At 38.4% G+C, this 27,055-nt stretch overlaps 1 protein-coding gene and 1 long non-coding RNA gene across 4 annotated transcripts; one reads left to right on the forward strand and one right to left on the reverse strand.

Moving 5' to 3' along the window:
• Nucleotides 1-1,015: 1,015 nt before the first annotated feature.
• LOC121953495 lies at nucleotides 1,016-23,120 on the forward strand. Its single transcript, XR_006106516.1, has 3 exons — nucleotides 1,016-1,074; nucleotides 2,959-3,013; nucleotides 22,984-23,120. It is a non-coding gene; the product is annotated as an uncharacterized LOC121953495 (long non-coding RNA).
• Nucleotides 14,162-25,977, reverse strand: bag5 (BCL2 associated athanogene 5). 3 transcript variants are annotated; one of them, XM_042500646.1, is made up of 3 exons: nucleotides 25,360-25,977; nucleotides 18,052-18,945; nucleotides 14,162-15,690 (listed from the first exon to the last, which is right to left on the reverse strand). In XM_042500646.1, exons 1-3 carry the CDS (start codon nucleotides 25,389-25,391, stop codon nucleotides 15,150-15,152), a joined length of 1,467 nt encoding a protein of 488 aa, XP_042356580.1. In that variant the 5' UTR covers nucleotides 25,392-25,977; the 3' UTR covers nucleotides 14,162-15,149. The 3 variants fall into 3 exon arrangements, with proteins under 3 accessions (XP_042356580.1, XP_042356583.1, XP_042356581.1); XM_042500649.1 differs by lacking the exon at nucleotides 25,360-25,977 and adding an exon at nucleotides 21,579-21,617; XM_042500647.1 differs by having other exon boundaries at nucleotides 14,163-15,690; nucleotides 25,856-25,977.
• Between the last annotated feature and the right edge of the window lie 1,078 nt (nucleotides 25,978-27,055).

A 27,055-nucleotide genomic window follows, 5' to 3' on the forward strand; every position in this document is an offset into this window, starting at 1 on the left:
GGGACATTTCTAGGATTTCAGGACGTTTCTTCGATTTTAGTAAATTTTTTGGATTTTAGGACATTTCTTGGATTTTAGAACATTTTTTGGATTTTTAGAATGTTTCTAGGATATTTGGGAATTTCTAATTTTCCAACTTGTTTTTAGGATTTTGGAAGTTTCTAAGATTTTAGGATTTTAGGAAATTTTAAGAAATTTCTAGGATTTTTGGACATTTTTAGGACATTTCATGGGTTTAAGGAAATTTTATGATAATATATTATATACTTTAGGATATTTCTAGGATTTTCCACCTTTTCTAAGATTTAGATAATTTCAAGGATTTTTGGAAAGCAATGAATAAAGCGTAACTAAAGTTATTTGGTGGCTAAAGTTAGATGGATATTTGCTGAATAATTGGAAATTTCTCACCAATTATTAGAAATTATTAGATGGCAATTTTGTGCAGTCATAATGCTGATACTGAGCTGACACCCACTGGCACCTCGCGGCACCTCCTGGCAAGCAGTGGCACAAGCACTGGCACCTCCCGGCACCTCCGCCAAACCGCGGCACACGCACTGGCACCTCCCGGCACCACCGCCAAACCGCGGCACACGCACTGGCACCTCCCGGCACCTCCTGGCACCTCCCGGCACGTCTCGGCAACCAGTGGCATCTGCTGCGACTGCTGCGACTGCTAGCGGCACCTAGCTGCGGCATCTGGGGGTGCCACACGAGGTGCCACAGTTAGGTGCCGCTGCCGCAAATTGAGCTTGCTGTCTCTCCCTCAGGGGTTAAACAATTTTAGTAGCCTACATGTTGCTGACTTTATAGACAAAACAATTAAGACATGATTTGAAAAATATTTTCAAATTAACCAACAGTGACACCACTTTTAATGCATTTTTATGTTTTTTTTTATTTCTACAGTTTCTTGTGCATTTTGATATTTGAAAATTCAACTATTATAAACTACATTTCCCATGAGTCACTTGCATGACACATCACAGGTGTGCTCTGTTTGGTCTGATTGTGATGAATTTCCAACAGGGTCAAATATTTGTTCTAAAACGGACTTGGAGAGCGTTTTTGGTGAGTTACTGTCTAAAACGATAATGTGCACTTATTGGTGCAAAAATACTGTTTTCAGTATTTGATGATTTAAGGAGATTATAGTCAATATTTAGACTAAAATAAACACAAATTAATACTTTGAGGTTATTTCAGCCTTTGCAGGGTGCCAGTAAGTGTTGGCTGACTGAGTTTCCAGCCTAATGAACCTTTGTTCAGCTGAAATGTCCTGACAGCTGTTTTTAACACTCGTGCGCGGTGTTGCAGCGCAGTCATGTGCTGCCTCCATATTAAGACTTTGAGGTGTAAATGTGGTCAAACTGCAGACACACAAAACAAGACCTGTGAATTCTCTCATCAACACCAGATATATAACTTTCCTCAGTCTGCTGTGTGGTTCAGCAAAAATAAAATATATATAAAGACTTGAATGCTCAGTGTTTTATACATCATATATTTATAAACCATCATCATTTTATTAAATACAACATTTAAAACCTTTAAAACCTGGAGGGACGTCAGTTTTCCTGCACAGCATTCAGATGCCTTTTGCAAGTATTTAAACCTTTGAAATGTGATTTCTTCCACAAAAAAAGGCAATCTGCAAAAAAAAAAATCCCCAAAACTATTAAAAGATGACAAGAAAATGACCAAAATATTAGCTAAAAAATATTTGAAATATATTTTGATATATTTGAAATTAAATGACTGGTAAAATATTATTTAGATTTATTTTAATGTTATTTTAGCACTTCTTCTCAGGCCATTTTCTGTTTGTTTTCTTTCCTTTTTTTGGCTTCAGATAATTTCTTGCAACTTTCAACTCTTTAATGTTTTTTTAAAAGAAATTAAGCCAATTTGCTCAAGTTTTTAAAGGGTAAAGTTCAGTATTGGAAGAAGTATTCAGCTCCTTCACTTGATCTGTACATGCTTTTCTCTGGACAGGAAGGGGATGAAAAATTAACAACTAATTAACTCTTTGAAACCTGAGCAAACTGGCTTGATTTCTTTCAAAACATCCGAAGAAGGAAAAAAAATTGCCAGAAAATTGTAGAAACTACTAGAAAATTACCTTACAAATAGTAACAAAAGACAAAACAAACAAAAAAAAAGAAAAAGGAAAATTAATCAAGGCAAACAAGACCGTAAAACAGTGCTATATGTCTTTTCCCCAGACATCGAGAAGAAAATAATGATTTTCTATATAATTTTTTGCAGTTTGTGGAACATTTGTTATCAGTTTTCTTGTTGCGTTTTCCCATGTTTTTGAAAGAAATTGCACGGATATGTTCACGGTTTAAAGGTTTAAATACTTGTGAAAAGTGTCTGAAAGCAGCATGAGGAAAGTGATGTCACTCCAGGTTTCAAAGGGTTAAAGCTGTCAAAGAAATGTACTGCAGCAAATATCTCCCTTTTAAATGTGGTGGATTTTAAGTATAAAGTTGCATAAAAATGGAAATACTCAAAGTATAAGTACCTTGAACCTACTTATGTGTAGTAAAAGCACACAGTAGAATTCCTCCACTGTGGCAGCCTGATTAAAGGCGTCGCTGCGGCCTGTAGGTCATCACATCCTTCACGTTACTGACGCTGTGATTCACTGAAATGTTGAGTCTTTATCACCTCAGTGTAGCAGATTATATAATCAGCACCGCCTCACAGAGCGATAACACACCACTGTCTGCTGTCATCAACTCTGTGTGTGTGTGTGTGTGTGTGTGTGTGTGTGTGTGTGTGTGTGTGTGTGTGACTGGAGCCTCGCCCAGAGCTGATCCGTCCAGACGCCCCCTGCTGCTGCGGCCCCTCAGGCTGCCTGCAGAGCCGAGCACGTGGCGCCCTCTGGTGGCAGGATGTGAAACAGGGACGTCGTGTGTGATGCTGATTGTTCTTTTGCTTTCTCCACAGGGAGGTCAAAGGTCAGCGAAGGTCAGAACAACGCTCAAGACCAGGTGGGGATGTGGTAGGTGTGTCTTTTTTACTTTTATTTTGAAATGCTTCCTCCTTTGGTTCTCTGATGTTTTCTTCATCAGCAGACTTAGAAAAATTCCCCAAACTTTTTGTCTTCTGACCCTTTAAAATAAATAAAGATCCCTCATCAGTGCTGTCGTATAAGCAGCCGTATCAAATAAATGCTTTTGCACCCTTTTTGTGGTGCTTTTGCATCTCTTTGCAATTGTTTTCTGTATCTTTGTAGTCATTTGAGTCTCTTTTGGTCATTTTATGTCACTTTGTCAACATTTTGCATCTCTGTAGTCATTTCATGTCTCTTGTTTTGCATCTTTTAGAAGCTGCTCTCGGTCTCTTTGTGTCTCTTTGCACCTGTTTTGCATCTCTTTGGTTGTTTTGCCCCTTTTTGAAGTTGTTGTGAGACTCTGCAGTCATTTAGTGTCTTTTTGTAGTAATTTCAGTCATTTTTGATGATTTAATTGTTGACATTTTGCATCTCTGTAGTCATTTCATGTCTCTTTGTGGTTATTTTGCATCTTTTAGTAGTTGCTTTGTGTCTATTTGCAGCTGTTTTGCAACTCTTTGGTCATTTTGAATTTTTCTGTCGTCATTTTGTGTCTCTTTCTGGTTGTTTTGCCCCTTTTGGTAGCTGATGTGAGTCTCTTTGCAGTTGTTTTGCATCTCTTTGCAGTCGCTTCCTGTCTCTTTGTTGTCATTTAAGTCTCTTTTGGTTATTGTATTTCACTTTGTGGACATTTGCATCTCTGTAGTTATTTCATGTCTCTTTTCAATTTTGCATCTTTTAGTAGTCGCTTTTAGTTGTTTTGTGTCTCTTTGCAGCTGTTTTTGTATATTTTGCAGTCCTTTTGAATCTCTTTGTAGTAATTTTGTGACTATTTTGGTTGCTTTGCCCCATTTTGGATCTAAACACTTCCTCCATCACTGTCTTATTGAAGTATTTAAAGAAAAAAAAAACAGAAATTGAAGACAAAATATCAAAAATCTAAATTATTTTGCATAACAGACATATCTGGTTAGGAGCCACTGCTGTAGGGAACATAATAATCTTCATTATCTGCTTTGTTGCAGCGTTGATGCTGGAAAATTACAGGTTTACGTTCAAAAGACACTTAACACCCTCAACCACAGGCAAACCGCTCTGCCCAAAATAAACCAGCAGCTGCGTTCGAATAGATAACAGAATGTATGTTTATTCTTTACACTATATTAACCTTTGGAAACCTAAAACTGTCGCAAATTGGTTTGATTTCTAAAAAAGAAGAAGAAATGGAGACAGTAAATCAGTTAAAAAATTAAAAGAAAAATTACCTGAAAATAAGCAAAAAAAAGTGAAAAACATAAACAAACGAGAGAATGTCTCCAAAAAAGTGCTGAAATTGAAATCACAACAAGAACAAAAACAAAACTTTTTTCCTGTAACATAATGTAAAATATTTAATTATAACAATTTTCAATATAGTTTTTCAGGACATTTTCCCAATTTATTTATTTATTTATTTAGAATTTTCCCTCCCCTTTTTGAAAATAAGAATAATACTCAGATCATTTTTTGTCACCTTCAGGTGACCTTCCAGGTTTCAAAGGGTTAATATTCTTATCAACTATTTATCAAGACAACATGTTGGCCTTTACAGACTCGAGTGTAGCCTGCATACAGTATTTGGGCTTAAATGTAATTGTTTGCAGATTCAGATATGATTTGATGACTGAAGGAGTATTTTTTTCAAACAAATATTCACATATTTTCAGTCTCTGATACATTTTTGCTTTAAAGAAATGTTTTACAGCTGTTGTGTTTACATTTCTGGATGTTTAACAAGTCTCATCCATTAGTTTCAGCAATGTAAGCCTGTCTTTAAGTAATATTAAGCAGATTAAAGCCCGCGTCCCTCCAGCTGCAGTCTGGCACCAACGTGGCACAATTTCTCTTCACATCTCTTCACAGAAAGAGCTGCAGTTTAGGAATTTGTTCTGCCTTTTCTGATTCACCGAGTCTCACTGTGGAGGAAAAACAACTGTTAAATCCACAATAAATGTAAATGTACCTGCAGTGCTGGAATATAACTTCATATACATTATTCATATTCTGTACTTTAGTATAAATTTTAGGTACATGTCAGATCACTTTGTACCTCTACTCCACCTTATTTAGGCAGGAAATATTATTTTTACTGTGCTAAAATGATCTGACATTGCAAGTCACTACAAAACAAGATTTTTGGGCACAAAAAAACAAGTACAAGGATAACTTAAAGGATTAGTTGATTAACCCTTTGAAACCTGGGCAACGAGAAATTAGTAAAAAAGTCAATTATTCCAAAAGATGAATTATTTTTAAAAAAAAAATGAAATATATAATAATAATAATGATAATAAATCTGATGATAATTTAGAAAATATATTTTTAAATATGTCAGTATAATAATTATAAATTTAGTTTTCTGGACATTTTTCTCCCCACCTTTTTTTCTTTTTTTTTAAAAAAATCATTTTTCCCCAAAAACTAATTTCTTTAATTTGTGGGACATTTCAAGTTGCACGTGTTTTTGAAAGAAATCATTCAATTTAAAGACAATTAATTAGCACTAATTAATTAGCAAAATGGTTTAAATAATTTTAGTAGTTCCTGATTGTCAAATATTAATTATAACTAGAATTTATTTGCAATAATGTTCTGTTTTTCCTGTTTACATACTTTTACTTAAATAAGATTTTTAATGCAGTACTTTTACTTGTAACAGAGAATTTTACGGTGCAGTATTAGTACTTTTACTGTGCGAGCCCTGAGAGTAGCTCGGTCTTCCTGCTGGTGATGGCGGGCGGACGTGAGCTTGAGCTGAGAGAGACTCAGTGTTGGTGAAAGGTCACCTGATCCCACACATGGAGGGCCTCTCTGTGGAGGCGGCCCGGCGTTCACAGACCGGAAAACGTGACCGCAGTCCCGTCCCGGTCCAGTTTTGTCCCTGGTGTTATCATCACTGGGAAAACCCCACAAACCCCTGAGCTGCGTCCCGTCAGCAGCAGGGAGAGTGTGTGCGTCCGAGACAGCTGCACGATTGGTTTTTGTTAACAGAATCAAAAGGGGGTTTCCTCTGCATGATGGCCGTTTTAGGACATTTTACACCTAAATGTTGAACTGTAAGCTTTTATTTAGTATTAGGTTGTTTTTTTTTCCAAAAAAGACTTTTTGGAGGCCAAAAAAAAATCTAAATCCTAAATGGGCAGACACAAATAAATATTTAGGAAAATTAGTAAATTGCTATTTTCTAATGTAGCAAGGCTAAAATAACAGAATTTCAGAAAAAAAATTATATGACCTTTAGTTTCCAAATTAAACCCTAATCCAGACCCTAAAGCAGTTTATTAAGGATTGACAGTCAAAAGATGATTAAATTTGATTTAATTGTTATTGGCCACATTAGTATTTTTAAATGACCCAGCAGCAAGGCACAGTTTTTTTTTAAGCATATAAAATTTTTTTTTATAAGTATATATATATAAAAACTGTAAATATGTATTCAATCCGGGACAATTTCCCTATTTTTTTAAATAATTTTCATTTAATTTTCTTCTCCTCCCCTCATTTTTTAAAATCATTTTAAAGAAATTAAATTAAAGTAATTAAAAAAAAACAGTTGAATTAAAATTAAAGTTGTTACAGAAAAAAAAACAACTTTTTTGTTCATTTTCAGCACTTTTTAAAGTCATTTTCTTGTGTGCTTTTTGACAATATTTCCCACTTATTTTCATTCCATTCTTTGTAACTTTTTACTAATTTTATTTGCTATTTTTTGGGCCATGTCTCATTAGGTTGCTCATTGCCTTCTCTCCATGTTTTTGAAAGAAATCAAACCAATTCACTCAGGTTTCAAAGGGTTAACTTGCCGCACTTATTCTGGACCTTGCTATTGCATAACGTGGTCTTCGTCATGACGTAACGTTTATAGCGCATTACTCTTTCTGTGCACTTTTTAGATGCACGCTTTAACTGACAAAAATCACTTAGTCGCAGTTGAAATCTTCGTGCAGATGTTATTAAAACTGTCATGTAAGTGTGAGATCACAAGTTCGAATCCTGCAGCGGACATGTGTCCTCTCATAGTGCCCTTGAGCGAGAGACACTGAACCCCCCTCCCCCCACCTGCTGTGGATGAGAGCGTCAGCTAAAATTTTAATGCCCATCTTACAGCAGAGAGCGAGTTTGTGGTGCATGAAATCTCTTTTATCCAGCGTCCCTCTGCGATGCTGTATGTTTTCTCAAAATAACCCCGAGTCTGCATTTTAAAAGTTTGTCGTCGCCTTTTCAAAGAAACTTCTCAGGTGCTCACATGTCCTCCGGAGAGCTGCCAGGAATAAAAACACATTAACATAACACTGATCAAGACACACCGTCTTTATTTTGCAGTGGGAATACAAATTCAAAACACAACCATCCATGGAGCATTCACACGACTTTTTTTTTTTTTTTTTTTTTTCCAGTCTCAGTGTGCTTTTTGTACAAGCGCGTCTCGGAGGAGAAACAGCTAAAGCCTGTCACAATCAATGCAGTTAAAGGCGACTTCAGAAAACATATTTGGAAAAATAAACGAAATGCGACATCCTTTTTTCATCACAGAAAACATTCCTGTCATTGCAGAATAAAAAAGGCAAAACCAACAGTGACCAAGGAACATTAAAAAAAAAGAAGTGCGCTTCATTAAAACAACTTTTTGCTAAAGCTCAGTGAGGAAGATCTTTTTCCTCCTGGTGGATTTCTACTGTCATAAATCATCATTTTAGCTTTCGAACATCATTCCCACTTCACGTATCACCAAAAACAATTTGTCCTGCTTCGTTTAATCAGTTTTTGGATCAAGCGGCATGTTGCACCAGTTATTAGTAAGTGTGAACGTAGCAGAGACAACACTACTGCTTAGTAAAAACTGGCTGTACCCCCGCAGTTAGTTACAAGGTAGATTTTAGATATAATTCAATAAAAATAGTTTGGGAAATTTGCTTTTTCACTTTCTTACCAAGAGTTATAAAACATTGATACCACATACAGCATCCAAGTGAGCAATTTTTGGTTCTAAAAACGTTCTGGTTCAATGCAACCGATGCAATAATTTAGTAACATTAGCAGCAGCAACATTTCTTTTAACGTTTTCCTTAAAGTTAGCGAAACATTCTCTAAAAACATCAAACATTGTTACAAATATTTTTTTTTACATATCACATTACATTTCCATTTAAAAAATGTTCTGTAATTTCAGGTCATGTTATAAATGTCGTTTTTAAAATGTTCTGCCTTTGTTCTTAATGTAACACTGTGGGAACGTTTTACAAAAAAGAACATTTTATGATTTCTCAACATCACCAAAACACCCTCAGATTATTGCAGTTATAACGTTACGTTTTAGTCAGCTTTTAATCTCATATTTGAAAATATGAACTTCCTTAAAACGTTTGTTGAACATAAAATTCAAATGTTTTGATTTGTGGTGGTTTAACGGTTAACTTTAACGTGTTAAATCTTGTTTGTTAAAAACATTTTAAAAACATTTAAAAATGGCATTTTGAAGTTTTACATACTCAGACCACTGAAATGTGGATCGATCCACCGCAGAAAGTAGTCCCTGACAAATGCAACATTTCGACTGTTATCTGTTTTAGGAAATTACGAAGCCTTTTTTAAATAACAGTTAATATTAATTGTCTGTTTTTAAAGATTTGTATTGATTTGTTTACAGATAAATTCTTGAAACCAGGTAACTAACAGAGGTTTGCATAGACGCAGGTGAGCTGTGAAATGGTAAATTATCGTTTTTGTCGGATAAAGAAATGAGATAGAGGGTGTTGATTAGTGCAATTTGTGCTTTTATGGCAGGTTGTTTTGATTTGAGACTCAATTTACGATAAACTGGTGCAACAGGTAACTGATCCTTAAACTGTAACTTCACACTGAGCTCAAAGGCCTTTGTTTCACCTTAAACCACACCCAAAAAAAACAGCTGGTGTTATTAATACTGTTTCTATGCGCTCCACCTTCCTCTTCGCCACAATACTGCTCGTATTGTCCCGGGAAAATTAAGATTAGATTCAAAATTTCTCCTCACTGAAATCAACTTTGGTACGATGAAATAAAGACAAAACATTCCTCAATGACTACATTCAATCTGGGATCAGAAAACGACATTTTCAACCTCTAAATTTGCAAGTCAATCTCTCCTTTTGTTGTTCGGTGTAGATAAATCGTCCTGACAGAAGTCAGACGGCGACCTTTCAACACCCACTGCGTCTGAATCTTTCAAACTCTTTGACTAAAAGACTTCTGAGCCACAAAGTTCAGATACTCTAGACGACCCCGAGCTGCTTTTAGCCGTCCTTCACCGTGTGTGTGTGTGTGTGTGTGTGTTGAGAATATAAGACGTCTGAGTGGAGACGACTGTAAATAACAAATTATCTTATTTTAGGATTAGAGGTTTCGAAGTGTTCAAATCCAAACCACCTATCAATTTAATCACATATCAGTTTTTAAAACCTATTCACTTTCTGTATTGGATCTTAAAAAATGTCATCATCTTTTTAAAAAGGGCATTTAAAAAAAGTAATCGACTTTCTAAAGCTTTGTTTTTTACTACCAGCGGTTTTCGAGATATCTCAGTTTTAAAAGGATAATTCTAGTATTATTCTACATTTTGCTTTTTGTCAACAAATCCCAAGAAAACACTAATACCAACAATAAATTCTGAGCATTATGAGCCACTTTGCTGCACAGTATCCTCACACACCGTTCGTATGATATCTTACAGTAAGTTATACACACAGTTCGTATAATATCCATGGATGTAGTATTAAATCTGGATACTAGACACCAACATGGCGGTGGATCAGTCCACTGAAATGTGGACTGATCCACCGCAGAAAGTAGTCCCCAACAAATGCAGTATTTCTACACGGTAAACTCAAAAGCTGATCTTACGCTGAAGAATTTAGACAACTGATTCCCTTCATAAAGTAAGTAAATATAACTATTAGTCTTTATTTATGTTTATTTCATATCTGATTAAGTTTATTTAAATTTAGTTATATTACTTAATTTTGTAAAGTTGTTGCAGCTCAAAAATGATGAGTGAAATTAACTTGTTTTTTATAAGTGATACCAACTTAAGTTTTTCAGTAAATAAAGTAAGTCTGACTTTACTGAACAGTTTTATGTATATCACATCATGACAAAAAGCTGGCTGATGCTTGATTGAGCATTGATACTTTAAAAAAAAAACTTTTTTCATCAATTTGTCGAGACAAATTCTTGGTTTCGGCTTTTCATGGGATTTCTTGACAGCAACAAAAATAAGAGACTAGAATATCAAACTTACTTCATCCTTTAAGATGTTGCTTGTTGACTTTTCCTCGACCTGACTTATTTTTGACAAACTTTCCCACACATGCAAGGACACACTAGTAAACTCAATAACACCTTCTTTCAGACCTATAAAACCCATTGTCTTCACATACGGCCGCAAAAACGCATCATAATACTGATATGAATTCCAATTCTTATTAATTCAGAAGTAAAATACTTTTGTTGATCAATTGGTATAATATAAACAGCACAGAATAAAAGGGAGCAGTGGTGATATTTGTAATGTTTGAGGGGTCATTTGCTCCGTCAGCAAAACCTTTAGAAAACGGTGCTTTACCTCACTGCCATCCTCCTATTTGTACTTATGAACCGCAGAGTATAAATTTGTATGGTTGCAATTGTGCCACTCATGGAGGCGCCACTAACACTGCATACTAAAAAAACAAAAAAAAACAAAAAAAAACAAGACACTATGATGACAAGACAGAAAACATATTTCTATACAGTGTAAAATCTTTGATAAATTATTCAAATAAATGCTTAAAAAGGAAGCAATGTACAGAAATGCGAGGACGAAATATACATTTTTTTTATCATATATTACTGCATACAAAAGAGAGCATGTGAACTTAAGGTGTGTCCGGGTTGGTTTGGTCTGAGAGAGCATAAGGTTCGCTGTGAGAAAGCATCTGTTGCAACAACAGCCAGGCAGGCTGACGATGTTTAATGAACACTGTTTAATCAAATTCTCTCCCGTATGAGTCAGCGCCGTACCCAGGAGGCCGAGCTGCAGGCTTTGTGCCAGCGTGCCTCCACCGGCAGCTTAATGCACATAAAAAGGGTCTGCGGGAGTTCACTGGAGCATGTTTTTTTTTTTTGAAAAGCAGTGATAAACATGACAGCTGGGACGATTTGTTGCTTAAATCACGTGCGTAACTTGTTGCAGGAAAACTATGGAGGTGTTTGACCCTTTAGTTTGTGTTCACACTGCGAGCAACCAGCGTCGACAGCACGTAAAACATTTCCCACAGAGCTGAGAGCACGGGGACAACAATCAGATAAGATCCAAAAGTTCCCTCTTTCCCGCTAGAAAAACGGAAGAAAAAACTGAGACAAACAAATCTCACATTTCATCTTCTCGTACAGTAAGTGCAGTCAAGGTAAAAGTTCTATTAGTATTAGCAATAAAATATATTTAGCGCTCATTTATGCTCAATGTTAGAAAATACAGAAATAGACAGATCCTTCTGTCTGCCTGCGATCATTTTGTTTGTATTTGTGCATTTTTTTCTCAAAGTGTACAGATTCGGACAAAGTGGAGCAGTATCCACGGAGATTATTGGTGCAGTGTGGTGTAGTTTAAGCAAAGTATGGAAATTATGACTGCATTTTTAAAAAATGACTGGAACAAATCAGAATAATTTATTTTTTGGTTTTTTGTGTTTACCTGATTAATTTAAGTCTGATATTCTCTCACTTTTTGCTCTGTTTTTGGTCTCCACCATCTCCTCATAGAAAGGATCCATTTCTTTAGCTGCTAAAAGCTCCACTATGTTCTCCAGCTACACTTTAAAGGCCGGGACACATACCGTGTCTTTAACAGCCCAAAAATACACGTCAGTTGATCCATTGTTTATATTTAAATATATTGATTACAGCCAATTTAAATTTCTAAAATTTCATTGAAAAAACATCAATTTGAGCATCTTCATTTCCACCTTAACAGGATTAAACTCTATCATCTAAACAAGCTTTGTTTAATCCTTTTTTATTGCTTTATTATTGGACATTTGTGTCTTGCATTTTTTGGTCCTCTTGTTTTGGCTTACCAAACTTTACCTTAGTTTTGTTTCGCTTACGTTTTGGTTGGACTGTTTTGCTCTGCATTATATTATTATTATCATTAAAAAGATTATGTGGTATGAATAAAGCTCCACAACAAGCTCCTTAAAGAGTGAGGATTAGTTTGTTAATTGCTGTTTCCGATGTGAGGAATGAGCTTTGGAAATCAAAAATCTGTAGAAATGAATGTCTCAAAAACCAACTCTCTAAGAATTCACTTTGAGTTCAGCGGGAAATGGAGAAGTAATTTAGTCGGCGAATACTTTTTGTTTTGTCATTTTTTATTTCAGCTCTTGTTGCCAAATTGCTTTTGGAGCCAAAGATCAGCGGCGTCAGCGAGGCTGTTTGCAGTGTGAAAGCACAATGTGACTCATCTTATTGCCGGCTGCAGAGTAGCATTGTCATTCTGTGTTACCACAAATTATTGACCACAACACCTCCACCTTTAGTGTTTTATCATCAGGGAAAAATGATTCGATAGAGCCTCAATTTCTGACAAGTAGTGCAAATTTCTTGCGGCGATAACGGCCAAGGTGCTCTCCGTAAACACATTCAGTGCTTCAGCGTTGATACATATCAAAAACCAGCAGCTGCTTGCTTCTTCTTCTTCTTTTTTTTTCTACAAGGCTGCTTTTACACAAACCGGCTCACAGGGAAGGGTGAAAATAAAGGCACAGAGATTTTGGACTTTCTCTCCCAGTCCTTCCCCTCCCACCGTCTCGAGCAGCAGCTTCGAGAAGTTTCTAGAAGGCTGTGTCGACTGCGATAACCATCAATACTCTACCGCGCAGGACGCGACTGTTGGCTCTGTGAGCTTCAGCCTTGATGTGTCAATCCAGAGGATATCACCGCCTCAACCTCCCTTCCTCTTCCTCTCCCCGGGGACGTCTCACAGTCGCACTCAGTAGAAAGCAGCGGGTAGAAACAAAAAGCAGCAGTAAAAAAAAAAAAAAATCGCCTCTTCTTTCTCTGAATTTTAAAAACCTGATCCATTTATAGCCTTGCGCGATCGTACAAAGTCACAACAAACATTTGAAACATATTACAGACTAACAGCTACACAAGCAGCGAGGGGACTTTTATCTTTTCCTCACAACATAACAGACTTTTAGTTTCCTGCATCTCAGCTGCGTTTTCTTTTTTGTCATTTGACTGCTTGCCAACGACAGCTGTGGTTTGCGGGATTTTTAGGGCGTTTGCCACGACAGTCGTGTAAATTTGGAGATCTACCAGACACACAGAGGGGATAAACAGGGTCGCGCAGGAGTGGAGAGTGACCTTATGTCAATAATGCAAACTGCCTAAATACTCGCTGTTCAACCGTTTGAAACATCTGCGTCACTTTGCTTGTGCTGTATTCAGATGCCTTTCACAAGTATTTGAACCTTTGAACCCTGAGCAAATTGTTTTCTTTTTTAAACATGGGGGCAAAAGGAAATGTGCTGGCATGAAATGTCTCGCAAATTGCAATAAACTAGTACGTTTGGATTTTTTTCTTTTTTTTTAAGCTACGGAAAATTGTCCAGAGAACTACACTTGGAATTATCATAATAATGCATTTAAAAAATATTTTAATTTTCTAAACATTTTTTAGGTCATTTTACTGTTTTGGTTTGGGTTTTGTTTTGTTTGTTATTGTTTTTTCATTTTTCTTTTTTTGTGCTAATTTTCAGGTACTGACTTTTTACTAATTTCTTGCTAATTTCTGGGCCTTCTTCCCGTGTTTTTAAATAACTCAGGGCTAATTTTCCAAGGCTGACAGGGTTAACCCTTTCAAACCTGAGAAAACTGGCTTGAAGTTATGAGTTATGAGAAAATAACCTGAAATTAAGCACAAAAAAAACCCAAATAATAAAATCTATATTAATAAAATAATTTATTAATAATAAAAATAGTTATTATTATAACATTAGTTTTGTGGATGTTTTCTCTGTTTTTTCACTATTATCTCCTAATAATTTATCTCTCCCACTTATTGAAAAATAATTTTCAGGCCATTTTTTTTCTAATTTTTGCAACTTTTGGGTCGTCTTGCAAAATTGCTTGCCCTTTTAGCAATGATTTCAGAATAAAACATACCAGTTTTCTCAGGTCTCAAAACTGTTGAATGTGAAAGGCACAGCACATGCAAACTGATGTCTTTCCAGGTTTCAAAAGATCAAACACAGTTTGCCTGCCTCTGCTTCTGTTTCACCATTGCTGTTAAAAAAAATCTATCTCAATTTTACTGAAGATTTAAATTCCAATTTAACATTTGTTTATGCCATCTGCTCTGCCAAATAAAATCCAATATTAATGCAAAACTACAGCAAAAATAAAATAAAAATGCTCAAAAAATGTCATTTTTAATGCCCAAAGTCGGCACAAAACCAACAGGTACCACGATCTGGATCGAGCTGGCAGCCGTTGACGACTCTTTCTAAACGAGGTCACTGTATTTAACACATGCATCGGCCGTCTCCATTAGCAACTAAGATTAATCAGGCCAGACGGGGAAACCACTGCGAAGCAATCCATCACACATCATCGATATTAAGTGCAGTCCGGAGGATACGACCACAAGAACAGGCATTATTTAGTGCTTTGGCAGCGGCCTCGGCAACCACACACAAAATACGACAACAGACAGACACACACGCGCGCGCACACACACACACACAGAAGATTTAAAAAAAAGTTCAAAAAGCAAGAAAAAAAATTCAAAGTGTGTTTCACAAAAGGAGTTCTGTGTTCTTCTGAGCAGGATCGGCCACAACTACCACAAAGAGACGAGAGAAAAAGCGCTGCTGCAGTGCATTCTGGGGATTTGAGTCTATTTACAGCCCGTGGAATGATAACGTACTAGGTTTTTATTTACACACATTATCAGCTCCGTTCGTTCCTGCAGCGACGTCCCATCCGGTGTCCCCGCCCGGCAACAAGCTGTGATGTCTTTTTCAGATCAGTATTCCCACTGGTCTGTCTTCATGTCCAGATAGTTGAGAATGTTTTGGGCGAACTTCACCGCCTGCTTCCGCGCCATCTTGGTGGTCTCGTCGCCCTGCGGGTCCACGGCGTCCAGCGCCAGCAGCTGTTTGGTGAGCAGCTCCTCCAGCATCATGTAGCTCTTGTCGACCCGCTTGCCGTCGAAGCCTAACACCTGGGCCTGGAGGTCCGAGAGGCTCCCCAGGACCAGCCACACAGCCCGGTGTGATGGGTGCTCGTTGGGGCCCGGTTGGCGGCGGGCCAGGGCCTCACGGAGGTCCAGGAAGGTGATGATGGCTTGGACCTCCACCACGGCGCGGCGGCGAGCTTCTCTGATGCACGGGTTCTTGGCCGTGTCCACCTGGTCCAGGTGGGTGAGGAGGCTCTGCAGCTCAGCTTTGGGTCTGAAGCTCAGATCGCCCATCACGCAGTGGCGCAGGACACCCTCTCGCAGGTGGGAGACGTGAGCTCGAACCGCTTCGATTTCACGGATGGAGTTGTTTTGCGCCAAGTCGTACCTGAAGAAACAAACACTAAATTAGTGCTTTGACAACTACAAACTGCTCCTGCAGAAAGAACCTGCGTCATTATTAGCTGTAGATTCAGAGCAGACACGCCTGATATCACGGTATTATACGGTACACCAGAAAATCCCGACGTTTTCAATACCATCAGAAATGCAGACCTTCATTTTTCGGTAAACTTAAGTCTGTAATGAGGATGTTTTGCATGCAGGGGTCGGCGATATAATGAACATACTTTATGTATCACGGCTTGTTCCAGGTGCAATGTATAAAATGATTATATTGTGAACATCGAGTATAAATTGTCATGTCTTTTTTATAAGCCGCTGGCGTTTCGGTTCTCTCAACCTCTCACAGACACACAAACAAAAAGCGGGGCTTTTACAGAGCTTCAGACCGTGACTACTCCGATTTGCAAATATTATTAATATATAAACTGGAGAGCTGTTGGTTTGTTTCCATCTTACAGTGGATTAACTGTATCACAATATAGCCTTAAAGTATTGTAATACTTGAACTTAATTTTTTTTTTAATCACAGTGTACTTATGATCCTTAAAGCTGCCTTCACATGATAAGAATTTGTTTTTAGCTGACTGTATGTTGGGGCACAGAGTCTAGTGCTGCTGACACTTGCAGAGGCAAAGTGCAATGCAGTTATACGTCAAAGCAAACTTAAGCATTGGATTTAGCTAAGCTTCTGAACTTTATGCCTCCTCACAGACTTAGCAGCCCCTTCTGACTGCTGACATTTAGCCACGCATTACTTTTACTTGAGAATGTTGTTTTGAATGTTGTTATAAAGTGTTGTGTGTTTTTTTTATTCTGGCTGGTTTTGCAAAGAGTAAACTTCAAATATTTCTTTTATTCCATTGTTTATTTCCTGTGTGTATTCGATCAAACAAACTTCATCAGACAACCTTTTCTTAATTATCATTTTCTTGCTTATTGAGGCCCAAACTCTGCAACACAAAGAAAAACATGTGAATGAAGTGGTACTTGAATCAGTGCTCCAGTCTGCTGTTGTACATAATGAAGTGCTCGGTAGGCGTATTGCTATCACTGCCTCTCCGTTGATGTGAGTCTAATTCACTCCCGACAGTGCAGCATGATCCAAATTCAAATTCAACAACAACACTCGGTCCCCTCCTCCAGTCCACCACCCAAAGCTGCTACTGATGATCAGGATAACGTGAGGACGGCACAATGTTTACTTCATAGTCTGAAGTATAGAACAGGCTAAAGTGGTACCTCGAGCTGGGAAAGCTGGATATCTTCTTATCTACAAGAGATATCAATCAACAAAAAGACAACTATTTTGTAGGGGTAGGGATTTGTATCTGTCTGACTGTCAAATCATGCAAAATTGGCTACCATTTTTCCACGCCAGAAAAAACAACTAAAACACCCTTTGAACCCTTTGAAACAGAGCTTAAAAATTGGTTTGATTTCTTCTTCAGCTTCACAAGAAGTCACTCAAAGTTAGCAATAAATAAATAGATAAATTGTTACAGGAAAAAAGCCTGAAAATTGGAATTTAAAAAATGAGGAAATTACCTAAATAAGTGCTAAAAAACAAAAACAAATGAAATAATTTTAAATATAATTCTAACAATGTTAAGTTATGAATAAAGTTTTCAGGACATTTTCCCATTAACAAAAATAATTTTCTAATTCCTTACGATCTCTGTGAAAAAAAAACAATACATTTTTATTTTATTTGTAGGTCATTTTCTTGTCACGAAATTAAAACAATTTGCTCAGGTTTTAGAGGTTTAAATGCGTGATTGTAAATAGAACTTTTGGCCCTGAAAGAAACAAGCCACAAACAGTTGTTTCCAAACGCCTTACCCTGCTGATTTAGACAGAAAATTGTTCATAAATTAAGAAAACATTTAGCGCTTTGCGAGTGCTACGTTTTTATGGGGGAGCTTTGATTAATAAACCAAATAAGCTGTAAATCATGATTTATTGGGAGAAACCAACAAATTTCATGTAATATCAGACATTCAGCACCCTTATATAACATGATGGAAGGATCCTTTGTTTCATGACCACATTTCCAGCCACTGCGATGTTCTCAATCGTGAGACTGGAAGTTGAAATCAGGCTTCTTCGAACAAATCGTCAAATATTCAAGAATTTAGGGGTCACCCTACTCTTTTGATACCAAAACTGCCAAAAATTGACAGAACACTGGCTCCTAAAATGGGAATATTTGCGTTTCCTGCGACAATAAATCAATATGTTTGACAAGACTTCTGAAGACTTCATCTTGGAGAAAATGATCAGCAGATTAATCAATAATTAATTAAATCCCTAATCTGCTGGTCTACATCCTCTGAGTGCCGCCTACCTGCGTGTGTCGTCTCCCTCCCCCTCCAGGTCCAGATGTTTCAGCAGCCCGTTTATCTCCTCCACGACCTGTTTCCTGTAGTTTCTGATCGCGGCGTTCCCGGAAACATCCAGAGCGTCCAGCTCCACCTGCATCTCCGTCAGGATCCGTGACAGGTGGGCGCAGCTGTCCCTCCCGCTCAGACCCATCAGCAGCGCCACAAGCTGACTGCGCGCCACGCTCACCTTCACCATCACCTGGTTGATGCGGTGCACGGCCTCGTGGGTGTCCCCTGACAGCGGCAGGGAGAGGGTCTGCTGCTGCGTGCGACCCTCGATCACATCCTGCACGGCGCACAGGCGTGTCAGTGCCCGGTAGCGCGCCTTGCGGAGCGGCACCCTCCCCTCGGTCTTGACTTGGGTGAGCCTCAGTACAAGCTCCTGCAGGGCGTCCACCAGCTCGTCGTTTATCTCCGCCACCCCGCCGGACCGTTGAGGCGCCACCACGCGTTCATCCACCAGCCGCCGTGCCTCAATGCTCAGCTCCTCGATGGCTATGCGGGATGGATGAGTGGCGTTCTCCTCCAGGTAGCGCAGGAGGCCCTCCACCTCTTGTGCCGCTCTCTTTCGCGCCCCCTGCAGCTCCGGTTTGCCCTCCGTGTCCACCTGGTCCACCTCCAGCAGCAGCCGCGTCAGCTCGCGCTCTAGACGCTTGTATTCTCGGTCGTTCTGCAAGCCGCTGAAGGTGCACACCTGAGGCCCCAGAGACGCCACCTCCTTCTGGACCTCGTACAGCCGCATCATGGCGGGGTGCTGCGGGTGATATGACGGCTGCTGCTGCTCCATCGGATGTTGCTGCTGCTGCGGTCCGCCATGGTCCATCCTCTTCCCTCCATCAAAGGGCTTCCCAAACAGGCTGTAGAGAGAAAGAAACGTCAAAACAATCAGCAACAGTCCACATTTACTTTTGTGAAGTTGTTACAACTTAAAAATGAAAAGTGGAATCACCTTGTTCTTTCTAAGTGTTAGCAACTTCAGTTAAGGAAGTTAGTCCGACTTAACTTGACCATAACAATACAGATTAAGCCAGTGATGAAGTTAGGAGTTCTGTTCCGTTTACATGTTTAAGAAAATACAAATATGACTGACTAGTTTACAACCAGCAGAATACATATATAGATATATAGCACAGTAAACTTGGTTTACTGAAGTTACTAAAACTTGGAAAGATTGATTTAATTGAACTTGTCATTTTTAAGTTCCACCAACTTTACAAAATCAATTAAATACGACTAAATCTTAAGTAAATTAGATAGACAATTAGAAAATTAGTAAATATAAATTTAAACAGTTCTATTTCCTTATTTTTTAAGGCAATCTGTTTTCTAGACTTTTAAAAAAATGATGCTGACTAGAACCATCAGCTTGTTCCAGAAGGAGAGCCCTTTTGGGTTACTTGAGGAACATTTTATTATGGTGCCAACCACAACCCTTTTAGAAGGATAACATAAAGGGTGATACCTAGAATCATCTACGAAAGGTTCCACCTCTCTGCGTTTTTATCCAGAACCTTTCCACCTCCTATAGGTGGAACAAGAACCCATCAAGGAGGTTCCACCATGAAAATGTTCATTCCAAGGGTCTAATCTAGAACCCACCCAGGGAGTTCTACTAAGGACCCCTATCAGTTTCCTAGTGTTTCATCTCATATTGCTTGGGCTTCATCAAGACCCTACCCAAGGTGTTCTACCAAGAACCCAATCATATTCCAATGGTTTCATCTAGAACACACCCACCCTGAGAACTCTTTCATATTTCTAGGGTTTCATCTAGATCCAACCTCAGGGGTACTCACGTTACTACATTTATATTCCAAGGGTGGCTCTAAAAATAGTAATTGACTACATTACCCATATATCTCTCTCCCACTATTCCTGGTTTTAGTTCTAAAGAGAACTAGTCTTGCAAAGCTTACCCCTTCTTAAAACAAAAGGGTTCTGGGTAGAACCTCCGCCCTTCAGAACGAACCCTTTTGGAACCTTTCTTTTTTCGGACAGCTGGACGGAGCCTCAGCAGAGCTCGCATCGCTGTCTTGTTGTGATCTGTCCAGAATGGGTGGATTACTTGAAAAGTTTATTTTCAGACACTCGCAGCCAACACGCTTTGAATTGGACCTCCAACTAATATCTGGATCTCTGCCAAAGCAGCTGGCACAAAGACGGACTCTGGAGCGTCCGCCAAATATTTAAATCCACCAACTCCACAGGAATTTACAATAATGTTGTTGAATGTAAATGTTATTAGCCCTGTTCTCACGTGTTATTTAAAATGTAGATAATGTGGTATTTCTGAGTTGGAAACAAAAGGAAAAGTCTGTCTTTCTTGGCATCTTAAATGAGAACAATGAGAGCAATAACATTCCTGCGTTACAATTACAACCTACGAACTCCTAAATAAACACAATGGCTGTTATGTTGCGCTGAAGACGGTCACCCACTGACACCTAAAAAAATAAATAAATCATAAGACGGAAAACCAGCCAAGGATAAATAGTATCTCTAATTTCCAGGCAGCTCTGTCATCCTTAACATGTCAGAAATCCAGCCTGGGGGCTGAAGAGTCATTAAACATGAAAATAATCCATTTTAAGTGTAAGCAATCCTGACGCTCTACCACTGTGCTGTCACTTCCTGTCGACTGTCTGCTGGTTTCCAGAAACGTTAACCAGTATTATCTATCTGGAACCGTGACATTAACGGGAAAACCCAACCTGCAATGCTCAATTTGTTGCAGGCTCAGTTTGTAAAAGGGAAAATTCAAATTTAAATTATTATTTTTTATTTTTATTGAATTTAGTTTTGTTTTGTCGTATTTATTTATTTTTTAATATAATTTAATTGTTATTTATCTAAATTTTCTTGTTTACTCTTAATGTGAATGTGAATCCTTTATTATTATGTTTTATGTTTTATTGCTCTGTAAAGTACTGAGCTGAGAAATCTTTCAGCCCAAAAGACAGACCTGGCTTACACACTTAACAGGAAAAAGGTAATTAGTAAGGGTATTTCACAGCAATAATAACTTTATTCAACCTGGAAATGTCAAAACAGAGATTAAAAAAGTTTTTTTTAATTTTAAATTTGGTCACAGGAGCGACAGACTTGAAACTTTTGACCAGAAGAGGTAAATGATACATTGATTTGTGCTGAATTACTCAACAGTAATCAAAAGATTACCCTATTAAGTATTTACAACCAGTGGCACGGTGACCCCATACACATAAACAGAGCACAGCTTGTCAGATACTGTAAATATGTCCCTCTACATGCACTCAAAACGACTGTGAAGTGGAAGTGAAAAAAAAGTCTTCTCTTGACCTTGACCTCTCTTCAGAGTCCGTTCTTATTTCTTATCACATATAACTCCAGATGAATCGCATAACAACATGACCAGCTAACGAAAAGACGAGCACAAATGCCCACCTAACATATTCAAGTGAAATCCCTAGCCCTTACAAATCATGCAAGAAAATGAATTAGGTTAACCTACATTTCGTCTCGACGAGAGGAACACCCACATGACAACCATTCGGAGTATTGCTGAGCATTTCTGTCGGGCTCGCTGGCTGACATGATGCTGATAGCTCCCTAATCCACACAAACAGGATCCAGCATGCCGATCAGGCTTTGAACACTGAGAGGGAAATAAAGTGACCAACACCCAAAATATAAGTAACAGTTCAGTGCAGGAAGGGCGTGGAAGTGTGTCACAGGTGCTCAAAGCGAGGAAATGTATTCCCCATTCAACACTACTGGGAAAAATGCCTTCAGCACAATGATACTTTTCTAATTGGATTAATTACTCGTTTAAACAGTTAAATTATCTTTTAAGCCAAAATGCCAGAACTTCTCAAATGTGAAGATTCACAGATTTCTCTGTTTTGAATTATTATTAACTCAATAATTTCAGATTTGGGGTATAATAAAACATCTGAAGACAGGTGCTTTAGGCCTTTTGATGTTGAACACCAAGTTCATTATGCTTATTAAGCAACAGTTTATACAAGTTATGCTTTATAGAAGCTTTGCAATATGTTTGTAGTATGTAGTCTGTTAGTGGTCATTGTTTGTAATTTTGTGGTTTTGTGCCTTTTTGTGGACATTTTGCATCTCTTTGTAGTAGTTTTGCATCTCTTTGTAATGGATGTGCACCTTTTTATGGGCTTGTTATTTTGCCTCTCTTTACAGTCATTCTGCATGTCTTATAGTCATTTTGCATCTCTTTATGGTCATCTTGCATCTCTTTTTAATCATTTTGCATATCTTCATAGTCATTTTACATGTCTTTGCAGTTATTCTGCATGTCTTTGTAACTGATTTGCATCCTTTACGGCCTTGTCATTTTGCATCTCACTGCAGTTGTTTAGCATCTCTCTGTAGTTATTTTGTCTCTTTGTGGTCATTTTGCATCTCACTGCAGTTGTTTAGCATCTCTCTGTAGTTATTTTGTCTCTTTGTGGTCATTTTGCATCTCTTAGTAGTTGATTTCAATCCCTTGCTGAGCTTATGGTTTTGCATTTCTCTGTGGTTGTTCTTCATCTTTAGGTAGTCATTTTGCATGTCTGTTTGAATCTCTTTGTAGTTGTTTTGCATCTCATTGTCATTTTGCACCACTTTGTAATTGTATTGCATCTCTTTTGCATTTTGCATCTCTTTGTATTTGTTTTGCATTTATTTGTGGTGGTTTTGCATTTTTCAGTTGTTGTCCTACGTCTCGTTGTAGTTGTCTCTTTAAGGTCCATTTGCATCTCTGTAGTTTGCATCTTTCTAGTAGTGTTGCGTCTTTCTGTAGCATTTTGTGTGTGTAGTCGTTTCTGTGTCTCTTTGTAGTCTTGTTTTGCCTCTTTGCCTTTTAGCAACATTCTGCAGCTGAAGCAGAGCTCTTTTTTTTGCAGCTGTTGAAGAGCTGAACCTGAACTTCAGGATTTACTTCGCAGCAAAGATAAAGAGAGACTGTCTGACTCTGGTCCAAAGCTTCCTGCCATAAAAGATCCACGCTGACACTCCTGAGCTTAAATAGTACACCAACACTGCAGCACACAATACAGAATATCACAGGAAGCCATAGCAGCAAGCTATAGACAAAGGCTTTGTTGAGCAGGGCTATTTTGCCGTTGTGATTTAAATTGCTTTATTAATTTTAATCAGGACATTCCTACGTCTAACAGAGCTCTGCGACTTTAAAACATTCATGTTAATAACAGTCACTTTGCTCTGGACTACACCCCTCGGGTCGCCGGGTTCATGCTTGATCAGTAATCCATTCATGATCACCATGCAAACCGCTGCTGAAAAGATGAACCACCTCCAGCATTAAAATAAATTCTTAGGATTAGAAAAGACACAAAGAAAAGAAAAGAGATTGTAATAATTCTTCCCATCAATCCACAAACGCCTACATCAAAGTGAACTTTCTATATCTGCAGGGTGAGCGCTAATACACAGGATTAGGATAAGGACCGTCTTGTAGTTTTTTGCAACAGAACATGGCTCGGGGGAGACAGTTGCATCACGAGACAGGCTGTCATTATCAGTCGAGGTGCCCTGAAAGCGTGAGCGATTGTTGAACACAAGCCGCACAATATGACGTTTTGTTATTTGCAGCATCAGTAACACTTATGGAATAGACGGGATTATGTTATCAAGCCTAAAGTACTTATGTAAGAGGGCGAGGGGCTGGGCATTTCCAGAATAGTGGATGCAGAGAGCCAGGGCTTCCAAATCTGTGTATTTATTAGGATAATCTCAACAAAATCCACTCCAGCCTGGCAAACACCTCGTCCCTTAATTTGATCCAAGAGAGACAAGATAAAAAAACAGGAAGCTGATGTGGAAAAGATGAGATTTGCTCGTAGGAATCTTCCCTCTGATGAGTGGGGGCGTATCTGAGTTTCCAGAGTGCTGAGTTTTCAGGGTCCTATGTTCCCCAGATCCTCTTAATATGACACATTAAGGAGGGTTTTATGTTCTCTGCAAGGTTTTTTTTCACCTGGTTCAATGTGCGTTTCCCTCATTTAACATGTTACAGTCACCCTCCTACAACTTGCAGCAAGAATACTCGGCACTTCTGCAAAATGACAGGAGGCCAGGGGCCAGTCGAAGCAGTCCCATAGATGTTACTAGGATTTTAGGATATTTCTAGGGTTTAGGGACATTCATAGATTTTAGCACATTTCTAGAATTTTGGGACGTTTCTAGGGTTTTAGGACTATTAGAATTTGAGGACATTTCCAGGATTTTAGGACATTCATAGTATTTTTAGGACATATCTAGGACTTGAGGATTCTCCTAGTTTTCTAGGACATATATTATTTAGCACGTTTCTATGATTTTAGGACATTGAGGACATCACTCAGACTTAAAGACGTTTCCAGGATTTTAGGATGTTTCTAGGATTTTTGGAAATTTCTGTGATTTTAAGATATTTCGGGGATTTTAGCACATTTTTAGGATTTAAGACTACTGCTCAGAGTTTAGGAGTTTCATGACATTTCTGGGATTTTATTGTGTTTCTAGGATATTAGGACATTATAGTCTAGGTTAGGACTTCTGATAGGGCTGTAGTGGATCCTCCACTGACACTTTTTTTTAAAATAAACAATCTCTATTTTGATAGAAATATCCTAAAGTACCAAAATATTCATGTGTGAATCCTTTTACTTTTATTAAGAGTAAAAACTGGTTGGGGGGCCACCCGGCACCCTATCTGGGGCCATAAGTTGAGTGTCACTGGCCTAGAGCCTGTACTGATGTTACCCACCTTGAAATTTACGCCCTCAAATTTGCAGGCAAGACAGTTTTCTTGACTTAAGACACTGATACCTCCTCGGTGGCTGCACGGATTGCATTTGATATGTCCACCTCCTTTTGTTTTTTGCAGATAAAAAACAACCAATGTTGGTTTGACACACATGTATTAGACCACGGTAACATAGTGATGACCCCAACATGAGTCACCCTGCATAAAGGAGCTGGAGGTAACATGCCACGAGCACCCCCCTCCCCGTTTTGCTTAATCTTCCCCCCCAAAAAAACGTTCAAGCACCTTCCTGCATGCACGGCTGCATGCACCGGCTCCTGCACGGCTTTGCGCATTATGTCACCGTACAAAATCCTATTTGGCACAGCTGGCAGCCAAGGTATCTGCCCTCCTGTGAGACATACACACACACACCAGCAAACACCACACCTCCACTGAGCACCTCCATCCTGTCACCCTCACACACACACACACACACACACACACACACACACGCATTAATATTTCTCACCTTTTCAAAACTCCGAACACATTCGCGCACATTTTTACGGATGTCTGTTTCCATCAGCAGCACGCAGGACGGATCGTAAAGCAAAGTGGCATCCAGATGGACAGTTTACCCCCCAAAATGAGAGAGATGTCGGTGATGCTCCGGTCAGCTTCAGCACCAACGACTGACTGACTGACTGCGGTCGGCTGGTGTCGCCCCTCCCACACACACCACCACAGGGGCTTCCTCCGCCGACCCCCGCGTTAAAACTCAAAATATACACCTCAATAAATCTGGATTATTGTTCAAACAGCCGTTTTGGATCCGATAAACGCAGTAACCGAGCCCTGTTTTCCACGTACGCCGCTCCGTGAATGTCATTGTCCGTGACGGTGCGTTAAGCTAGCCACCGATGATCACCTGACCGAGCCCCACCTTCACCAAATAACTCCGGCTTTTTAAAAAAAAATAGTGATATAAAAGCACCACTTTGTCACTTTAACACTTTCGCTCTTACCTGCATAGCCAGCGTACAGCCATCTGAGCGGAAAACTGGTCACCTCCCCTGATTAAAGCTAAACATTAGCCCACCTAGCTACCTTCTAGTAGTTACTTTTCGGCTCAGGCGGACGAACTATCGCGGAGTTTATCTTCGCCCGTTTGGGGGAGAAATTAAATCGTTTCACCGCCGTTTGTTTCACTCGACGACTAAAAATGCGAATCAATGCTTAGTCAATGTGTAATAAATCCACGTCGAACTGCAAGAAATTAAAATAACGTGGTATTTTGTCCGTAATCGAGTCAACTGTTTTTAACGAAGTGTAAGTTTTGGTCGACCAACATCGGGTACGCTACATTTTTATAAACGGCCGTGCCGTTTGTTAGCAGCAAGGGCGGGGAAATCAAATGAAGGCACTTGTGGGATACTTACATGAGTATTTAACATACTTTTACTTTAGTAAAATATTGAATGCAGGATTTTAACTCGTAAAATTGTATTTTTAAATTATGTGGGTTTTTTTTTAGTTGAGTTAAATATATGGATGCTTTCAGTATTGTACTACATTTATTTATATATGTATTTATACTATCTATACATTTATGGATAAATATAGTGTATCCTATGTATAAATAAATACAGTAATAAATAAATATGTAAAATAAAAGAATGCTTACATGCTGAAATAGGTAGTAAATACGTACACACAAGAATAAATGCAGGAATAAACATGCAAAAAGTGCATACATGCATAGAATTTTCTTTGTGCATTTAATTAAGAAAATTAATCTATTATTTTATTTGTCAATATATATTTACACATTTATTTGATTTTTTAAAATTTATTTCATCAACTATTTCGTCTAATAATTCCTCCAGAATTATTATTTTTTTTTTAAATTTTACTTAGCATTTTAACTTGCAAATGAGTATTTTTTAAACTGCAGTATTACTGTAAGTTTAATAAAATATGGTATGTTATGAAATAATATAAATTAAATGGGCCATTCTGCATACTGAGTACTTAACATTTGGTACTTTATGTTAGGTACTTTTTACATTTTGAATGCTAGACTTTTACTTGTAACATAGTTTTTGTGGTGTTTTTAATTTTACTGCAGTAAAAAAGAAAAAAAAACTTTCACTTCTTCCACCAATGACGATCGAGTCGAAACCCCGCCCCGACTGCGCCGGTGATATTTTGGAGCGCACCTTTTC

Source organism: Plectropomus leopardus, chromosome 14 (genome assembly GCF_008729295.1).
Source record: "Plectropomus leopardus isolate mb chromosome 14, YSFRI_Pleo_2.0, whole genome shotgun sequence".
In the NCBI taxonomy this organism is placed as follows: domain Eukaryota; kingdom Metazoa; phylum Chordata; class Actinopteri; order Perciformes; family Serranidae; genus Plectropomus; species Plectropomus leopardus.

Bases quoted from the DNA above. Each gene is read 5' to 3' on its own strand.
- bag5 (XM_042500646.1), bottom strand. From the start codon at position 25,391: ATGTGCGCGAATGTGTTCGGAGTTTTGAAAAG. The intron at 18,946-25,359 runs GTGAGAAATATT...TTCTCTCTACAG, and splicing joins GTGTTCGGAGTTTTGAAAAG to CCTGTTTGGGAAGCCCTTTG. The intron at 15,691-18,051 runs GTAGGCGGCACT...TTGTTTCTTCAG, and splicing joins GAGGGAGACGACACACGCAG to GTACGACTTGGCGCAAAACA.